Below are 21,188 nucleotides of genomic sequence, written 5' to 3' on the forward strand. Positions count from 1 at the left end.
TCAATTTGTTACCTAACATTTGAAATAGTGTTTCTAATGATATCTAAATACAATTAAAACAAAGTAAAATATATAGCTAAATTTTTTTCTTTGGAAAAATGACTATATGAAGATGCAAAAATTACATTCAATTACTTATATAGTTTTTATCCTTGTCTTCTAACATCCAAACCATAACAATCATTAATCACTATCTAATTTCCCCCCCCACAAAAGCACCATAATATTATAAAAATAATGACAGTGGTCTGAAACTAAGAGAAACCCCTTCTGGTAGCAAATGAGGTACAACCACACAGCTTAAGGTACATTTCATTATCCTTTTGAAGAAATTCCTCCAAGAAAAAATGAAAATGAATATATAAAAAAAGAAAGGGGATAAGAAAAGATTCTTTAGTGTCTACTAATTACTAAACAAGCTTAGTTGCCATATTCCTGTTAACTACTGCTCTGATTAAAAAAAAAGCTAAAGTAAAAAACTATAACTTACCTCATTACCATGGACCATTAGATGATGTGTTGTCACTAAGGCTTTGAATACAACCACCCAGCTACTATTTGTTGCTCTTTCAAATAGTGTGTCAGCCATCTGAGGGATATTAACATTTGTCTCATTGGTAGCCTGAATCAAATCTATAAAAATCAAGAGATACAGTGTAAATTATGTTTATCTTTACAGATATCTATTTAAACTTTTATAAATTAAAAGCATACCTCCTGAAAAAATGGGTTTCATAACTCCTTTAATACTAACTAATAATAAAGTAAACTCATGAAGCTTTTTTAATTAAAAAAGACTTTCACAGAACTTTAAATAGAGTAAATATATATGCAAGTACACACATAGCTTACCTTCTATACATTATTTATTCATGAATTTTTTTGTGTTAAATTAATTATTTTTAGTATTTCCTTTAACTTCTTCTTACCCACACATTTGTTACATGATTTAGATTGTAAATTCCAAGAGACAGGTTTTATGTTAATTTTCAATATTCAATAATTCTATTAACATGTATACATTCTCTAGTAAACTTTATCTTCTTTGACAGCAATATATACATGTACTTGTTAAAATACATTATTCATAGAGTGTTGAAAATAAATTTCACTCTGTTAGTAAATGGAATGGCAGCAAATAACTGCTAAAATGAATGCATTCAGGATTCTTGAGAAGATCCCCCTATTAAAGTGAGCAAGTGTGACAAGAGGGCAAGGTAGAATACAAACTCCCTCAAGATTTCATATATAGGTACAGCTACAAAGACCCAAGATCTGAAGGAAGACCATGGAGGATTTCAGATTACTTTAATCTGACCCGATAATTCTTAGAAAAGCCCTGCCTATCTTTATTTTAGCAAAATGTTTATAAAACATTAAACTTCTTTAGGATTTTGCCACTAATGTGTATTGTCTACTTTCAAGTAGTTTCAAGTTGGTCTGGTCAATTTAAGCAATATTTTTTAGTATAAGATTTTCACATAATCTGTACAATAAACTTCTCAACATTTACCTGATATGAGTATATGGAATAAGTCCAGCTATGTACACTATGATGAGACTTCATTGGATTCAACATCATCAATATTGATACCATCTCTGACAGGGTATCCTACTACTCATACTATTGAATTCTATGGGGGGGGTGGAATTAATAAATTTCCCAGAAGGCACCCAATTTCTAAAAAACATCCTTTAACAGTCCCCTAAGATATTCTGATGTGTCAAATGAGACCTGCTGAGGTCAGCTGATATTTCTTTGGAAAAATAACCCATTTGCAATTTGATTGTTTTCATTCTTATCACCAAAATTTTTTAGAATCTCTTTGGATGAAAATTTCTCTGTGCTTTAAAGAGCATTCAGTCTAGAAGCTAGACATTTTCTAAAGAGGCTTCATCTACAACAGCTGGCTTCTGCCTTTTTTGTCATGCTATATATACAACTCTGAATTGATACCCCTTGGCTTATATAAAGTAATGCTTTATATAATGCTATCCAACATTTCTAAAACATCATAAAGTATGCCTCACAATGCTATCCAACAGTTCTATAACATCAAGATCAAAATTTTCTTTAAATTTCTGGCCCTCCAGCAGTGCAAAATATATTCCTTTAAATTTTAAAATCCGTAGTTCTTATACTATATAAGTAGTTTAAATACTAAAACATTTTTATACCAAAATATATCACTTTACTTTTGCTTATAGTATGCTGATATTCACAGTCATCTTATTAAAGGAATGCTTCTTAGAAAATCAAGAATGGAAGTAAAATGTAGAGTTAGCATCTAGTTAGCATCCTTGTTTTGCCAAACCAAACAAAACCCCACCAAATCTCAGACATAGAGGCTCAGTGACCTAAGTGATCCCAGTCAGTAGCAGTTCAATGCCTAGTGCCCAAATTTCTTTCCTTTTACATCATCTAACTCAATCAGAATAGTAATTTCTACAACATCTCCAGCAAATAGTCACCCAGTCTCTATTAAAAATCTACAATGATAGGGAATCCCTTAAATTCCAAGTTTGTCCATTTCACTCTGACACAGTTCTAATTGCTAAATGCTTTTTTCTCATTTCAGCTGAAATTTCCTCACAAATTCCACATATTTTTCTTAGTTCTGCCCTCTGATAATAAGCAGAACAAGTTTAATTCATTATTCACTGCCCTTCAGATATCTGAAGATGCTATCATTTTTGCCTCCAAGTTTTTTGTTCACCAGGATAATCATGACTGGCTGCTTACAATGGTGCAGATATAGCTAGTTTGGTTCTTTCATAATCTTAGTTACCCTGATCTGGATTTGATCCAATTCATCACTGCTTTCCTAAAATCTGGCCCTTAGAAGTGAACATAATATTCCAAACATTTGTATGATTAAGGCAAAGTACATTGGGATCATCATTACCTTTAGTATTTGAGTTATTTTGTAAGACACTGCACAATGCATTCAGATTCCTGTCAATTTAGAGTAAAATGAAATGGTTTTATGTGATTTTAGATCGAGGCCAGTAATTAACAACCATTACCTAAAAAAGCCATATAACTAAAGATACAGTGTAGTGTGTAATTTAATATGCTAATCTATAAATTAAAGACCCTAACAGTCACATAAAAAAGAACCACATAAAGCTCTGAATACTATTTTCTGAATGCTTTTTCAAATTAAAATTTTATCAAGTTATTAAGATATACAAAGTACATTTCTGTAAAGATTAAAATTAATATGCAATAACTAAATATATTTTATAAAGTTTTATTAATGATAACTAAAGCAAAAGAACTGCCTGAACTCAGCCGGGTCGCAGGTCAAAAAGAGAGAGAGGGAGGAGTTACAGTCACTTAAATACCAATAAGGTGATCTCACCAACGTGGATATGCAGGAGAGATTATAGGGAATTTGGGGAAATACTAAGGACTTCTGGGGAATAAAGTCAAAGGTTCAAAATATTTATACATAACCCCCTGGGATCCCATTAGGAGACCAGTATCCTCAAAGGGATCATGGAAACATAATCAACTTAAAAATTGCAATTATTTGTGAACGAAAGGAAAAAAAGAACAAACCCAATGATTACTAGGTTGACAAAAAGCCAATTTAGGGGCAGTCCCCTTTGGCATATAAGAGGATACATTCAAAACAAAGGCATTTCAACCCTCCATAGTTCAATTCACATCCCAAAGTTCACTCTGGATCTTCTGGTACAGCATGTGGTCTCTGCAGGCATCTATCTTCATGGCGCATTCTGAATCCTAGGAAGTAGCAAGTTTCTTATCCTAAAATTGTTCAAATTAAAATAAAAGTTCAAACAATAACTTGTCCCCCCTGAGTTGAATAATAACAAACACAGGGATTACTCAGGGATGTATGGCTGAGTTATGAGGTATATGAATCAATTTGCAAAAGAAAATCAAAAACATCAAAAAATCCAAATTAAAAGAGAAAAATAACGTGTGGATATAATAGAAAATGTAAAAGCTTATGTCTAAAAAAATCTAAGTAAAGGAAAAACAAATCTATAACAGGTGCTTGAATCAGGGCCCAATTAAAATGATTTAGAAATTATGCACTACCCAATCAGTAGCCAGGACTACTATAGTTTGCCACACTATAAAAAGCAGAAAAGGGACTAGATTTCAGCAGCAAATGGGAGCCAGGATGGCAACGAAAAGGAGGTGCTTGATAGAATGTGACTCAGAGGAAGTCCAACCTCTGACATATTATGTCAAAACAGCTTCAATCTCGACCCCAAACAAGTTCAAGTCTTCTTATCATGGCTCAAAATTACATCAATCCCACTGGGATCAGTCTCTTTGACCTTGTGCTCCATGGGCACTATGCAGGTGCTCTGTGCTTCTTTAGCACTGTACAGTGGCTCTTTTGTATATTCTCTTCTTCTGGAATCAGACAGAATCATGAAGCAAAGTCCCATAATTTTTTAAACAATCAATGGCATCATTTTTATAGTCTAAAGTTTTTGGCTATGCATTAATATTAGAACAAATGTATTTTAAACTTATATCACTGCAAAATCAAAAAAGTTAAAGAAAAATCTTCTCAATACTGTTGATGTGCTTCAAATACAAAAAAGAGAGAAAAATAAAACTCAAATGCTATACAATAATAAAAAAAAGTTTTTAAAATAAAAAATGCATAGCTTATAATCAGTGACACACTGAGTCAGCCAAGGAGAGGTTGAATACAAAGGATCCTCACCAAAAAATGAGATCTATTTCCTTTTTAACTTGGTCATGAACCACAGTATGGGTACATTATGATTTTCAGAATAAAACAGTAATACAGTAGATAATGCACATTCAAAGAAGTACCAAAGTCCCCAAAATTCACAATAGCCCAGTTAGTTACAATAGCAAACAAACCCACTATCATATTTCATATGCTGAATGACATAAAAAACCTATGAACTGATGGATATTTGTCACAATTTTTACAGATGTAGCAAATCTTTCAATCTTGAAAAACCTGTTTTTAAACAAAGTAAAACTTATTTGGGTCTAGAACATCACCAAGAAATCTAGATTGTTCTGGTGGAAGTAAACTAAACTGAAGAGTTAAATTATTATGCCTGCACAGAAGCTCTTTTTACTTCCTGCTTTATATGAACTCTTGGTAGGAACATCTCTTTATTTCTCTACCTTGAATACAACATTCTTTATAATATAAATATAAAAAAAATCATCCATTCAGAAACCACTAGTTATCTAAGATTATTTTTGAAGACCCCTTAAAATTACAATTTAAATTCTTAGCTCATTAAATTCTCCAAAGATTTATATATAGCTTTTGATGAAGCCCATCCATCATCATCTATGTGACAACTCACAAAGGGAACACGTGATCTTCAGTGGATCTAATGATAAGGGTTTGGGCAAGATGTTCATGGGCTTATACAATGATATTTTGTTCAGCAAAGGTAAAGGTACAAATTAAAGATCAATATAGGCAAAACATAGTAGCTTAAAATGATTCATTATTGCAGAAGGATATTGATTAGATTAATACATATAAACTTAAAAAATTTAAACTTTAAAGCAATCAGTAAATACAATATAAACAAATGAGAAGGTGCAGGCAGGCAGTGCATTCAAAATCCTTTTTACCAATTCCAATAGACTTGTTCTATATTATAGGAGGAGAATGAATTCAAAATAGTTATCAATAAACTTCTAGATCTCTTTTAAAATTTCCTTCCCCTCCCCCAGTATTTATCATCCATTTGCATTTCTTTTGTCAGAGCTCTGAAGTTCATCATAGTGAGGGAGAATTCTGCACTGAACTTATTATGGAGGGATCTCAGATTGGATGTATTGTAGAGGCTGGGCAGGCCCAAATGCCAAAAGTGTGTAGGAAGATGAATCTCCCCTATGGATCTCAGGAATATTCAAGCTAAATGCAAGGATCAGTAATAAGAAAAGACACTCCAAAACTTTGAGCTGCTTGAGCTCTATAAGACTCTGTGGAAATGGAAGCTGTTTGAGCATTATTCCTCAAAAAAATAAAAAAGAAAAGAAAAACTGAATGAAGTCTGTTTATAAAGAAATTAGGAGGCAAAACTCAAGGGAAAATATGTATTTGCATATGAAGGAATGGCATTTTTTGTTTGGTGTTTTGAGTCAAGAGAGAAGGAAAAAACAGGTTTATTTCTCAAAACTGACTTTAAATCCATTGATTTGGACTAACTGCCCTCCCTGTGAAAAACCTTGAATAACAATAACCTTCTAAACTAGAAGTCCAGGGTCAACTTAAAAAAAAATCTGGTGAAAACTAGAAGGGAATGAAGTCAAAGGTTCAAAATCTTCAAAATTTATACATTTCATTTTATGGCTTTTTATGCCATTTTATGGTTTTAAGGCAAACACGCTATTTTAAATAGAAGTTTCAACTACGTCAATCTAAGCATCTCAACCAACAAAAGATTATATATATGCAGCACAGCAACATTAGACTTGTATTTCATCTTCTTTGTACTTAACTTCCTCAAATTTAACAAAGATAGGTTAAGGCTTTAAAAAAATTTCACCACAGCTTATACTTTATCTCGTTCAATTGAATTAAGTATGTGCTAAGTTTCCATAATTGTGAAGAAACATGGGAGAGTATGAAGTTGAGAGAAATCTGGGTGTAAATGACATCACTGACATTAATTAGCCTAACTGACTTAGGACAAGTTCTAAGTTCAGTTTTATCACCTTTAAAATGGAGATAATACCAAAGTATTTTCCTCAAAGTTGTGAAGATAAATGAAAACTATGTAAAGTACTTCATAAATCTAAAAGTGTTATATTAATTTCAGTAATCATTTATATTTCTTCTTAGAAATATTTGGTAAATACACTCTCCATCTAGCCCTCCTTGAGTGTTGAGAAATTAGTCCTGAAAAGAGGCCAAATTCATAATAAGAGCTTCAAGTTTCTCAGAAATAGAGGTGCCCTCCAGTCACTCACATGATTTAAAAGCAATCTCAAAAGACATCTAATAAAAAATGTAGTGGAAGTGGAAATCCTTATGCAATATTGATCAATAAATAAGCATTTATTAAACACCTACTATGTGGTAGGCAGTGCCATAGGTGCTAAGGATATAAATGGTAAGTATAAGTATGAAACTCTTTTCTGCTCTGAAGGAGCTTATGTTCTAACAGTCGATGGCTACAGATATAGACATATAAATATAGATATGCTGAATAAACATAGAAGGTAGTCAAATAGTTGGTAGTGGGGCCATGGGAGGGGTGAGGTAGAAATATTAGCAATTGATAGGAGCAGGTAAGGCTTCATCTATAAGGAGGTGCTTTACTTATACCTTTTTAGGCAGAGGGATTCTATGAAGTGGAGGGGAGGAGGAAATTCATCCCAGGCCCAGTGTATAGCCAAGGCAAAAGCACAGAAATTAGAGACAGAAAGGCATGTATAAAGAATAGAGAAGACCAGTCTGTCTGTATCATAGAGTATAGGAAGGGAAGTTAAGTACAATAAAATTGGGAGAAAAGGTTGGGGCCAGGATTTGAAAGTTTTAAAAACTAACATGGGGATTTCATATTTTATCCTAGAGGCAGTAGCCAACTACTGGAGTTTACTAAGTAGAGAATTTGTCAATCTGGAAAATCACTTTGGCACTTATGTGGAAGATGGACTGGAGAGGGTAAAGAATTGAAGAAGGGAGACAGCTTAGGAAGCTATTGTCATAATCTATATCTCCAAAAGTTGGTCTAAAGACTTTTAAAAAGACCTTTTTAAAGCAATCCATTTCTCAGACCATCAAACTCCACATAAATCAATTCACCTAGGAGCACTCAAGACATTCCCTCCATTTACTGTGAATTTTAGATTTACTCCACCCTGCTTAGTCTAACAAAACAGGAATGTCTATACCCATACTTAAAGATTAAGTGTTGAGGATGGCCTATGACAGACATGTGCTAGCAAATGACAAACCACCCCCTGGGCTGTCCTAAGTCAAGCTTAAGCTACCATTGATACATGTGAAACACAGGAAGTGATGTAAAAAATGGTCTAAATATTTTGCATCACTTCCTCTCTAGCTCTCTCTTTTGGCAGAGAGGTGGCTGGTGGCAGGGTGCTAGGTGTCTTGGCATCTTGGCGTGGCTGCAGCTATTGTCCTGGTTTGGCAGTAAGCGTCCTTGATACAATACTGGGAGAAGCTTAGTAGCGTAGTTCAGGTGAGGCGTCTTCCCTAAGCTCTCTCGGAGTTTAGGCTGATTCCTTTTTTTTCCTTTACCTTTCCAAAAAACGCCATCTTCCTAGGAGGTCCCTCACCTCAGAGGAGGCCTCATGGCGGGAAGGTTTCTGAACTCCCCTTGGCTCAGGCTAGGCCAGAGAAATCTTATACCCTTTTCCCTCTCTCTTCTTAATTCCTTCCCTCTATATTAATTAAATCACCATAAAATTCCCAAACTGTCTTGAGTATTTTTATTGGGATTTGAATTAATCCCTGGCAACCAAATAAATTTATATTTCAGTAAAAATCCCCTAAATTTACCCCTTACATTACACAAAGCTCAAAGTAGTCAGTTTTTACTTCAGGACCCCACCTCTTGTTCACTGCTCCTGTATCTTATTGCAGATTTTGCCCTGTCAAGAATCCATTGCCTTTATTCTTTAAGATTGCTGCTGAATTAATAAAACTGGAGTAAAATCACAAAACTATGTTGACTGTTATATGCTAAATAATCTTAAATGAGCTTTTACAATCAGACAATTATTTCATACCTGCCTAATTGTCTCACTATCTCACTCACTACAATGGCTTTTTCCTTCCAAACCTTTTGTCCTTTCACAATCAGCCCATGGACCCCTATTCCTACTCCACCCCTCAGTTGAGAACATTCCCTCATATTTCACTGAAAAAATTGAAGCCATTCTCCAAGAATTCTTTTTTCCTCTCTTCATCTTATGAAACTAAGCCTTCTGCCACTTTCTCCTTTACTCTTGTATTGCATGTCCTTCACTTTGCCAAAGAAATTTCCTCTAAATACACAAAGGATTCTTTTCTATTCCATTTGCTCTTGAAAATTGTCTCCTTTATCATCTACTAACCATTATTATCTTCCTATCTACTGCCTACTTCCTTATTACTTCCAAATATATCCATGTCTCTTCCATCCTCAAAAACCTCTCAAACTAATGATCCTTGCTATTGTCCTGTATTGCTACTCCATTTACTTGCTAAACTCCCTGAGAAGGCAGTATATGTTTAGTGCCTCTAGTTCTTTTCCTCACTTTTTTCTTAAATCTCTATAGTTTGGCTTCTGACATCATCATTCAAAGAAAATTCACTCTCCAAAGTTACTAATGATCTCTTAATTGCCAAATCTTGGTCTTTTCTCAATCCTCATCTCTTTTGACATTTCTGTAGCCTGTGATGCTGCTGATCACCTTCTTTTCTCTGGATTTATATGACACATCTTTCCTGGTTCTCCTACCTGTCTATTCCTTCTCAGTTTTCTTTGCCAGATGTTCATTCAGATCATGCCCATTAACCGTGAGTGTCCCCCAAGGTTTTGTCCTGAGCCTGCTTCTCCTATCCCTCTATATTATTTCACTTAGTAATCTAATCAATGGATTCAACAATCATTTCTCTGCAGGTATTTCTCAGTTCTATTTATTGAGCCCTAATCTTTTTCCTGAATTTCACTCTTCCATCTCATATTCTTATTGGACATGTCACAATTCTTAAACAACATTTCTTAAACTGAACTCATTATCTTTCCTCACAAACTTTTTCTTCCTAACTTCCCTACTACTGCTGAGAGTACTAACCATCCTCCAAGGAACTCAGGCTCACAACCTAGGTGTTATCCTTGATTCTTCACGATCTCTCCCCAGCCCCACCTCATATCCATAGTCTGCCTAGTCCTCTCATTTCTTCCTTTATAACATCTCTCATATTCTCATCTTTCCTCTCCCCTGTCACTACCACCACCCTGGTGAAGGCCTTCATCACCTCATGCCTGAATTATTTTAACAGGCTTCTGACAGCTGGACTGCTGTCCAACTGAGTTTCAAGTCTCACCATGTCACCCTCTTTCAACCAACTCCAGAGACTTCTGGTTACCCCCAAGATCAAAAATAAAATCTTATGTAGTCCTGAAAGTCCTAACCTCGACCTTTCTAGTCTTCTTTTGTCTTCTATATCCTGGACTCCTATGTTCTTCAATTCACTTGCCTCCTTGCTATCCCTAGAAAAAGATAATCCATCTCCCAACTCTGGGCATTGTCACTGACTATTACTCATATTCTTCTCCCTCCTTTTTGTCTCCCAGATACTTTGGCTTCCTATAAGTCTCAGCTCAAGTCCTTCCTTCTACAAGAAGGCTTTCTGGATCCCTGGTTACAGCTTTTTGACTTACGTCAGACTCAGGTCCTTCTCTGTGCCACATTCCAACAAGTACCTAAGTTTGGCTAACATTCTGGCACTCTGAGAGTGAAAGTAAAATCAGAGGAGGGAAACATACTTTCCTTTTATACAAAAATGTAGTTCTTTTTTCTCTCTTACAGTATGGCAACTTTCTGTAGTCCTGGCTGCCAATGGGTAAATGCAATATTACTGTTTTTGTCCTACAGACTTGTGGAACAGAAATTACTTTAATTGGACCCTGATTTAAGAACCTTTTATGGATTTATTCTTGTTTACTCAGAAAATTTTATGTACATTGATTTTGATATTTTGGTTTTGATTTTCTTTTCTCCCAAAGTTTAATTTTTTCTCCTATTTGTTTTTCCTTTTTTAAAAATGATTTTGATTTTCTGTTGACACAATTTACACACCTCATAACTCAACCATGTACCCTGAGTTGATCCAAGTATCGGTTAACAACTTCCTCAGGGGGGATTGTATAATTTTCATTAAATCCAAGATTTAAAATTTTGGTTTTTTGGGGGGGAAAATTTCAGAAAATGAAGCTTGCTAACTCCTTGCAGCTAGAAAATGAACTATTTGGAGAAAGTGCCATAAAGAAACCTCCACTGCATCATAAGATCTAGAATGAACTTTAGGATGCAAATTGACTGAACTGAAAGGGGTTGAACACATTTATTTTGAATATAAACTCTTATGACAAAGGGAACTGCCTCCTAATTGGCTTTTTGTCAATGCACCTAGCAAACATTGGTTTTGCTCTCTCTCTCTCTCTCTCTCTCTCTCTCTCTCTCTCTCTCTCTCTCTCATATCTCTAGCTATTATAGTTTTCCTCTTAGAAAAGTACATCTTTAGTTAGAAGATTTTAGAGGTATAAGATGTTTAAATGATCCATTGGAGAGACTAGTCTCCCAAAGGATTACAGGGGGTGTTGTGAAGATGGGATTGACTCTCCCCTTGCCTACTTTTAAATTTAATCAACCAAAAGTATAGACACCCTTAACTTAACACTAAGTAGGGAAGGTCTGCAAGCTACTTACTAAAGTGTGTGACAACTCCAGAAGTGACTGACTACCCCCTGAGCAGTGCTAAGCAAATTTAAAGACTGAAATTGGTTCCTGTAAAGTGGAGGAAGGGACAGGAAGTGATGTAAAAAAGGACTATAAAAGATGATGAGCTTCCTGTGCAAAGGGTCTTCTTCCTCAATTTTTGAGTTGGTAGATCTGGGACTGGGACTGAGGCTTGGAGCTAATTGTATCTGGGATTCTGGATCTTGAACTGCTTCTGGTAAGTCTGCTCCTGGATCCTCTCCTTTTGGAGTTTCGGCTTGGGTGAGTGAAAAGCTGACCCTCCCTTCCTGGCTTCTGAAGAGAATAGTTCTGGAGAGGCCTCCCCTTCTAGGAGGAGGCCACATGGGTTGAACCCTTGCTTAATTCACCACAGAGTCCTCCTGCTGAGGGGTTAACAAGCCCTGAATGGGTTGAGATGGGGACTGGAGCAACATTTAGGGTGATAAGATAGACTTCTTACTCTACCCTCTTTACATTTCTCTACTTTCACTCTCTCCACTTTTTTTAATAAATAAAAGCTGCTAAAAGTCATTTTGAAAATGACCAAATAAAAATAAAAAAAAGTCATTTTGACCTGAGCTGTATTAATTTTAAAATTGGCGACCATAGTATTATCTTTCAATTCTCTTATATCTAGTCCAACCATAAAATTTAATTCCTTACACTACTACTACTTCTAAGAAGCATTTATTATTGTATTTCTGAATACTTTTAAAGCACATCCAAAATAATATGCAGCCAATTTTTATGTGGTTTCTTTTATCACTTATTGCTTAGATGATAATGCACTTCCTCTTAAAGTATTCCACCTGAAGGACAAAGAAAAATCCAAAATAGGAAGCCCATCAGAGACTAAATAGAAAAATTCTAGGCAGCTTCTCATGTACTAATGAGAAAGTGATTTTTATCTAGCTCTCTACAATTTTCTCTAATAATGTTAATGTGAATTTGATGACTTTCTTCTTTTTGTCACTTGTAATTTATCTCCACATTATGGCTTAAAATATACAAAGAGATACTTTACATTGTCATATTTGATTAAAATAACACCAATTTCTTTATGCTTCCTAACTCAGGACTATTTTTCAATGAAAGGTAAGACATTGTCTATACTCTTATGGAATTTAGAGTCTAAGAGATGAATTAATACAAATTATGATACCTGCAAATCAATGTTTTATTATGTCTAAGACAGGAGGGTAATAAGTCTTTTCTAAAATATCATACTCTGGGGGCAGCTGGGTAGTTCAGTGGATTGAGAGTCAGGCCTAGAGACGGAAGGTCCTAGTTTCAAATCTGGCCTCAGACACTTCCCAGCTGTGTGACCCTGGGCAAGTCACTTAACTCCCATTGCCTAGCCCTTACAACTCTTTTGCTTTGGAACCAATACAGAGTATTGGTTCCAAGATGGAAGGTAAGGGTTTATAAAAATAACTAAATAAATAAATAAAATATCATACTATATGATTTTTGTCAACCTAGGAGTATCTCCACTTATGTCAAGAGGTAAAATTTTCAAAAAATTCTTGAGGCTAAATGAAAATTTCATTCATAAATTTTTAGATTATTTAATATATAACACTTCAGGAAGGTCCACCTTGCCTTGGTTACCTTGTAACTTGTAAAACACTAGGTGTCGCCACAGGTTAGGCTCAAAGTCTGAAGCAGCCTAATGAAAAAGCTCAGGTTTGCAGTAATTTTGCTCTTGGGAGTACAGTTATAATATATATGAATGGTTCGTGATTATATCCTCAGAGAAAGAAAAGCCTTTAACAATGGACTGGGAGTTGGGGGCACAGTTTAGGATCACAGCTCTTTCATAGTAAAAGTCATTCTCAACTTATGGTTCTCAAAGCTGCACCATACCCTTATGCCAAAGATCTAGTGACAAAAGAAAATAAAGGGAAAAGGTCAATCATAAGTTTTATGAGAAAAAGCTTAAATCAGTCAGATGCAGTCTTTAATAGAACACAATAATGGGTTTAGAAATGGGTACTAGCTATACCCAGCTACAGCAAGACAGGAAAAGGAGATAGGGATCCATCAGTTCTAGTAGCACATTGCCTGAAATTAGTTTTATCCTCACACTCCACCTACCTAAGTCAATGCTTGCTTCAAATATACATACATATACATATTTACACACGCCGAAATACATATATGCATATATGAATGTGTTTATATGTTTGTATGTATTATACTTTAATTCTTCTCCTTTAACTTTCTTTCCTACAGTCTCTCCAGGGTCAGAGGTTTGAAGGAAGTAGAACTGCCAATCTCACCACCACTACTGGTGGGACACTACTGACCCTCTCAGCTGGGAGAAGGGCCACCTTCACACCCCTCTTGGTAAGTATTCCTCCCCCTTTTCATGGATTTTCTTTCCAATCAGGAGATAACAAAAAATTTATAAATCCCAGAAGTCCATTCAGATTTAGACCATTCTCCATATCCTGCCCCAACTCCAGAGCAGACATGAATATGTACATGTACTTGTCTCCCTAATGGAACATAAGTTTTTTGAGGGCAAGACTTTTCATTTTTTTCCTTTGTATCCCCTTGTGTCTCTACCCAACACTGAGTTGTTTAATAAATGTTTGTTGAATGACAGATGATGCAGTGTCATAAAAGTAAATGATGTTTAAGTAACTCCAAAAATATTATAGTAATAACTGTTTTTGCCTATATGTCATTTTATTTTTATCTACCAAGATGTTCACCCATTTCAATGACCCCCTTATAAATAGTGAATCTGAATCATAAAATTTTAAGTTGAAAGATATGTTTCATTTGATCCCCTAATTTTATAGAACAGAGCCCATCATTCTTCTGAATTTAACTATTTTTGTCAGGGATGAGTTTGTAACTCTTCTTCATCTCATTTCCAATCTTTAATAAATCTTGTTGTTTCTACATTCGTATCTCTCACACTGATCCTCTTATTCACCCATCACACCTTAGTTTAGACATTATGACTTCTCACCTGGACAAATGCAATAATCTATTGGACTCCTGGCCTCAAATCTCTCTCCTCTTCAATCTATCCTTCCCTAGAAGCCAAAGTGATTCTCCTCAAGTATAGTTTCTGATATGCCTCTTCCTGGCTCAAGCTCCCTATTTATTTACCACTAGAAGAAAATATCAGTCCATCTGTTTAGCCTTAAAGCTTTTTACTAATTAATTCCAATGTCCCTTTCTAGATTTATTTCACTGGACTTCCAATCCAGCCAAACTGGCCTTTTTGATGGTTTCTCATATGTAACATTCCATCTTATGTTTTTGTGCTTTTGCACAACCTTCTTTCCATGCCCAGAAAGGATTTGTTCTTCAACCTTGCCTATTAAAATCTCCAGGGTTATTATTTTTCATATTATTTTTATTTATTTTTAGTTCAACTTAAGCCACAGCTTATATGAGGGCCTTTTCCCAAAAAGTATTTTTCTTGTACTTCTCCTACCCAAAATTACATTGTATATGTTTGTATAACAAATGCAATTCTCTGGAGGCTATTTTTAATTTTAAAATATTAATTTATTAATGTCACCTGAGAAAACCTAACTAATCAGTGGACTCGCATTGTCAAAACAGATGCCACAGAACTTGAGCCAGGGAAATAGCAAAGTTTGAGCAACTAAGCAGCTAGGAAGAAGAGCTACAGAGACCTCAACTCTTCCCCTCATCACTTCACAGGAAAAAAACATATTTCAGGAGGAAGTCAACACACCCTTTGCTCCTCATTATGTGTCTGGACCATCATGGCAGCAAGGTCTGCTTTCATCATCTGAAAGAGTCCTTGTTTACAGAAAAATAAGGAACAGGTCTCCACCATTCCTGGAAAAGATACAGACAAATGAAGGGAGGCCCAGTTTCATAGCCTGGAGGAAGAGACTATTTGAATTTAAAATCAAACCATTCTTAGTGATCAAAAGGGTAAGGTTTCTCAAAAAACACCTCAATTCAATATTAATTTCCCACACTTATTTTGTTACATTCTGTCTCCTATGATGGAATGTAAGCTCTTGAGGGACTCTTATTTTGAACTTTGTGTTTTCAACATCTAGACAGTGCCCAACAGATAGAAGGTATACAATAAATGCATATTGCTTGATAGGGAAACTGAAACTCAGAAAGATTACCTGTCTTGTCCAAGGTAAAAAAAAAAAGTGGTAAGCAGTAGGACCTGAATTTAAACCCAGATCTTAAATCCTAATCCAAAATACTCTCCATTTCACCATGGTAAGTATTTCATAATTCAAAATAGTATAATTATAGAACATGAGCAAGTTGCTTTCCCTCAACCCTTATCCACATGGTCCCCCTTCTTCTAAGTAGGGTGGATTTTCATTTAAGCATAAGCTGAAGGCATTGTCCAATGAAAAGAATGCTGGATTGGGAATTTTGATAGTCCATTGTCCACAGTCCACAATGGTTTTAGGGAAGTCATTAACCATTCATAATCTCATAAGTAAGAATTATACAAAATAAGGGCAGTCAGGTAGCATGGTAGAGAGAATGGAGAATGAATGCCAGGCCTTAGGTCATGTGTTCAAATCTTGTCTCAGATACTTCCTAGCTATGTGACCCTGGGCAAGTTACTTAATCCCATTTGCCTAGCCCTTGATGCAAGCACAGATGGCCATTTGTTATACTACAAGCCATCTAATTTGAAATTAATTTTATAACTTCTTAATACTAAAATTGAAACTGACTTGAGTTTAGAAATATTATACAGTACATGTATGAACATATGTACTTATGTATGTGTACATACACCTATAATCTATAATAATTACCATTCATATAAACATGTACTATGTGCCAGCTACAGTGCTAACCATTTTATAATTATTCATTTGATCCAAACAACAACTGGGAGGAAATTGCTATTACTTCCATTTGGTAAGTGAAGATACTGAAGTAAAAAGAGGTTACATGACTTGCTATGGGTTACTCAGTAAATAGCTGAGGCTTAATTTGAATCAAATTGACATGGGCATTGTACCCCCAGAAGCTCAGGCAAACTATTATCAGGGAAATTCCTTTGCTCCCTTACATCTTCATGACTCCTAGCCTAAAACACCCAATGACCCCTATAGGATCCTGACATGATTGTCTTCCTTTGATCCTCCTTTAGATCTAAGATGGACAGAGAGATGCATCTCCAGGCTACATCTTGATTCTATCAAGCTATATCTCAGACATCTGTCTGTTCCCTAAAACCAAAGAATCTTTTATGAGGGTCATTCCCTATGTCTCCAGGAAGACCCCAGTCATATAACCAAACCCCTGACTGAATGCCTGAGGGTTTACCACTCTAGAGTCACGTCCACACCATGACATAGCATGTTGTAAAGAATATAAAATCCCCAGAATTGATGTCGTCTGGGGGACAGCTTTTCCATTCATGCTGTCCTCCCAGGGAGCAGCTTTCCACTTTGCTGTTCCACTTGTACCATCCTTCTGGCCATTCTCAACATTATTCTCTAAATTAATAAATTTCTCTTTTTATTTTTAAGCTAAGTTTTGGAGTCTTGCATTCTTGCAAAAGGTATTCTTCCCAAACCCCAGAGGTGCACCTCTTCAACCCCACAACAAAATCTTCCTGATTCCAGGAAGCCCATTGCTCTTTTCACTGAATCACTAAACTGCTAATAAGACACTATTGTCATAAAACAAATGAAAGGTGAAATGACTGAGGAAACAAAAGGTTCAGGTTTTTAAGGATATTGATTATCAAGCAATGCATGCCAACTTCATAAGGATAAGGCCCCCTCAACTTTGACTCTGGACCCTGAATACAAGGGGAGACAGATTTGTATACATTAAAAACAATCAAATAAGGGCAAAGAAGGAAACAATTAACCAAGACACAAAACTAAGTTATTTGATTTCTAATTGGAGAAAAGATTCAAGATTTTTGAAATTGGAAATCAGCAAACAGGTAAAATTCCCTAAAATCAGAAAACGAAGTAACCCATTTCCCTCAAGTATCTGTGAACAATCAGAGGAATGTGGAAACAATAACTGACTAGTCTGTACAAAGCCAGTTTTCAGATAAGACACACGGATTATTTGAGATATATAATTGTAAATCTTGGGATCTGCCCCTACTTCCATGTTGGCAAAGCCAAGGCACAGGTTGGTAGAGGGGGAAGAGGAAAAAGATTGGGAGAGCTGCTCCTTGCCCCCTCTCTACAGTGTCTAAGGGCATTTTTTTGCATGTCTCACCCCTCAGTCTAGTTGCCCAAAGTGAGCACTTCCTCACTCCACTGTCTGAAGTAATACAGTGGGGTGGGTGGGGGTGGGGGGCCCCTAGATCCTTAACTAAAGGTCTCAAAGAGCAGGTAGAAGTGTCTCAGTTTCCTAACCATGTAGGGCTATGTTCAAACAATACAACAAAGGACTCTTAAAATTTCCACAATTAAATAGTTTTCTCACAAGACAGAAATTGGACTAGGCCCATAATTGAATATAAAGGGAACTAAGCTAGTTCCAGAATTGAGTCACAAGATGGAGTCAGTGTAGTTCATTCAATTCCCACCTCCATTTGCTCTAATCCCTTCAGTTTTGTCATTATTCAGTAATTAAAGTAAACAAAATGTTATTTCCCTTTCATAATATGTCATTTATATCAGCATCTCAAAAAAAAAATTCTATAGTGCTTTCATTCTCTACCAAAGGCTTCTTATCAACTAGAGGTTCCACTGAAGTAAAGTGAATCTCATCTTTTCACTTGAGTAGATATTACACTTGTAATCAAATTAGATATTATGACATAATTTAAAATGATGGCAGCATGGTCACTAATTCACAGGGAATTTTCACTCAGGCCAAGTGACATGAATTATTTGCAAAAGTACTACTAAGTACAGTTCCTTTTATATTCCTTTATTATTATTATTATTATTATTATTATTTTATCCTGGTAATATTTTGCAGCAACAGAAAGCTATCACCACCCCAAAACAAAAAATCTTGAAAGTCAAAGAGAGGTGGGGAGATGGTAGAGTAGGACATAAAGCTTCCTTACTCTTCTAATACCCCCAACAAACAACCAAAAAGAACTCTACAGAATCAATGCTAAAAGCAGCAAAAACAGACAATAGCCGAAAGAGAAGCTGAACAGCCATGGACAACTAAAAAGGAAAGTTTCTGACCTCCCAAGCCTCAGTCCTACCTCCACAGGTGCTGGGAGCAGGAACAGAGTAAACAGTGTGGAATTAGCAAGGCAGCCCCTAAGGGCAGAACTGGTAACTTCACCAGGTTTGCAGATGCAGAATCTGAAGGCAGAGAGCCCTGGGAACAGCTTTATCAGTAGTAGCCTTAGTGATAGAAACCCCCACTGGCCCACACCTAGGGATTGAGGGAGTGATACCACAGAGTCCAAGGGCACCAGACTCTTAAGTGGAAGAATTCAAGCCTAGCTGCTGACAGGTGAGAGACTGTGGAGACCCAAAGAATATGGATTGGACACCAGCTCTATCCTGGGCTTCAGCAGTGGGAGAGGAGGCATAAGGAAGGAGCTCACATCAATGAGAATGGCTGATAAGGAATTGGGCCCTCATCAGCTGTGACCACTCCCAGGAGAGTGGGGTCCCTGGTTGTCACCATAGGGGGAGATGGCCTGTCTGCCTGCAGCGGCAGAACTACCTGCCAGTTCTGAGCACCTGAGGTCGATCACAAACTGGAGCTTGAGTGGGGGACCTGGGGATTACATAAGAGTCAGGACTGGAAAAACTGAAAAAACTAAATAGGGCCCAGGACATTCCCCCCAACCCCCCATCCTGAAAGTTGAGGTAACATATCCTAGTATCATAGAAACCCTGGAACTCTAACAAAAAAGTCAATAATTAAATCTATTGGCCTGACCACTAAAATTAAAAACAAAACAAAACAAAACACAAACACACACACACACCCACAAAACAGAAAGAGAGAACACAAAAGGTAAAAGAACTCAACTAGTGATAGCTACTTTGGGAGGGAAAAAGACCTTTCAAACTCAGAAGACAATTAAGTAAAAACATTTACATCAAAAACAGCAAAACAAAAAACAAAAAAAAAACCACAATAAATGTACACAAGCTCAAAAACAGCTTTTGGAAGAACTTTAGGAAGACTTCAAAAATGAAATGAAAGAAGTTGAGGAAAAACTAGAGGAAAAAAGAGCAATGCAAGAAAATAAAGATGACCCCAAAGGAAAAAGAAATCCAGAAACTCACAGAAGAAAACAGTCTAGACAAGGGGAAGCAAATTATTTCCTAAGACAAGAAATAATAAAGCAAAATTAAAAGAATGAAATAAGAGAACATGAAACAGTTTATCACACACACACACACACACACACACACACACACACAAAACCAACAACAACTGGAAAACAGATCAAAGATAGACAATATTAGAGTACTTAGATTCCTGGAAATCTATGTTCAGAAAAAGAGTTTAGGGATCATATTCCAAGAAAGAAAGGAAAATCACCCGGAAATTCTATAACTGGAGGGTAAAAGAGAAATTGAAAGAATCCACTGATTCTTGAATTCAACCATAAAATGAAAATATATAGCAGAATCAATCAATACCCACATTTCAACAATATATTGTTTACAAGAATGAGACATGGAATAAAAATAAAGGGCTGAAGCAGAAAATGTTATAGCTCAGCTGAAAGTATGCAGGGATAGCAATCATAATATCTGACAAGTTAAAGCTAAAAAATATATAATCAAAAGAAATAAACAGGGAAACTATATTATGTATCATAGATAATGAAGTATTATCAATATTAAATCTATATGCACCAAATGTAGTAGCATCCAGATTTTTAAAGGGGAAAAACTAAAGAAATAACAGATGGAAATAGATAACAAAACAATAATAGTGGAGGACTTTAGTCTCCTCTCAGAACTAGATAAATCCATAATAATAAATTATAGGTACCTGGAAAGAACTGAATGGGAACAGAAAAGAGTATTTTTTCTTCTCAGTGGTATGTAGCATCTTTGCAAACAATTGACCATATATTAAACAATAAAAATATTATAGTTAAATGAAGAAAAGCAGAAATATTAAATGAAACTTCCTGCCTCCTTTTGTGTGTTGTCTTCCCCTTTAGTGTAAATTCTTTGAGGGCAGGAACTGTCCTCCCTTCTTATTAATTGTATAGCCATTGCTTAACACAGTGCCTTGAATACAGTAAGTGCTAAGTGACTGTTTATTTTGGGTGTGGGGGGGTACAGCTAGGTTTAGTTTAGAAATAGGAGGTCATAGGTTCAAATATGGTCCCAAACACTTCTTGACTGTGTGACCGTGGGCAAGTCACTTACCCCCCATTGCCTAGCCTTTACTGCTCTTGGCCTTGGTACCAATACACTGTACTGATAATTTGATAGACGTAAAGGTTTTTTTTTTTAATAAATGAGTATTTATTGGATTAGAATAAATACATACATTATTTACTCAAAACATTTGCCAAAGGAATTTCTATATATATATCACTCAAAAATAGGATTCCACTATGCCAAAAGGGCTCTAAAACTGTGTATATTCTTTGATTCAGCAATACTATTAATAGGTTAGCATCCCAAAGAGATCCCCCCCAAAAAGGGAAACAGATCTGTTTGTACAAAAATATTTATTGCAGCTCTTTTTGTAGAAGCAAAAATTTGGAAATTGAGGGGTTGTCTATTATTTGGGGAATGGTTGAAATAGTTGTGATATA

The 21,188-nt window shown here is 35.8% G+C and overlaps 1 protein-coding gene across 16 annotated transcripts in view; it reads right to left on the bottom strand.

The window, feature by feature from the left end:
- Positions 1 to 21,188, bottom strand: part of SNAP91 (synaptosome associated protein 91) — a 183,865-nt gene that overhangs the window by 113,392 nt on the left and 49,285 nt on the right. For all 16 annotated transcript variants that reach the window (XM_056818557.1, XM_056818555.1, XM_056818547.1 and 13 more), the window contains exon 3: positions 491 to 633. In XM_056818557.1, coding sequence (XP_056674535.1) covers positions 491 to 633 — 143 coding nt within the window. The remainder of the gene's footprint in view (positions 1 to 490; positions 634 to 21,188) is intronic.

Source organism: Monodelphis domestica, chromosome 2, assembly GCF_027887165.1.
Source record: "Monodelphis domestica isolate mMonDom1 chromosome 2, mMonDom1.pri, whole genome shotgun sequence".
Classification (NCBI taxonomy): Eukaryota; Metazoa; Chordata; class Mammalia; order Didelphimorphia; family Didelphidae; genus Monodelphis; species Monodelphis domestica.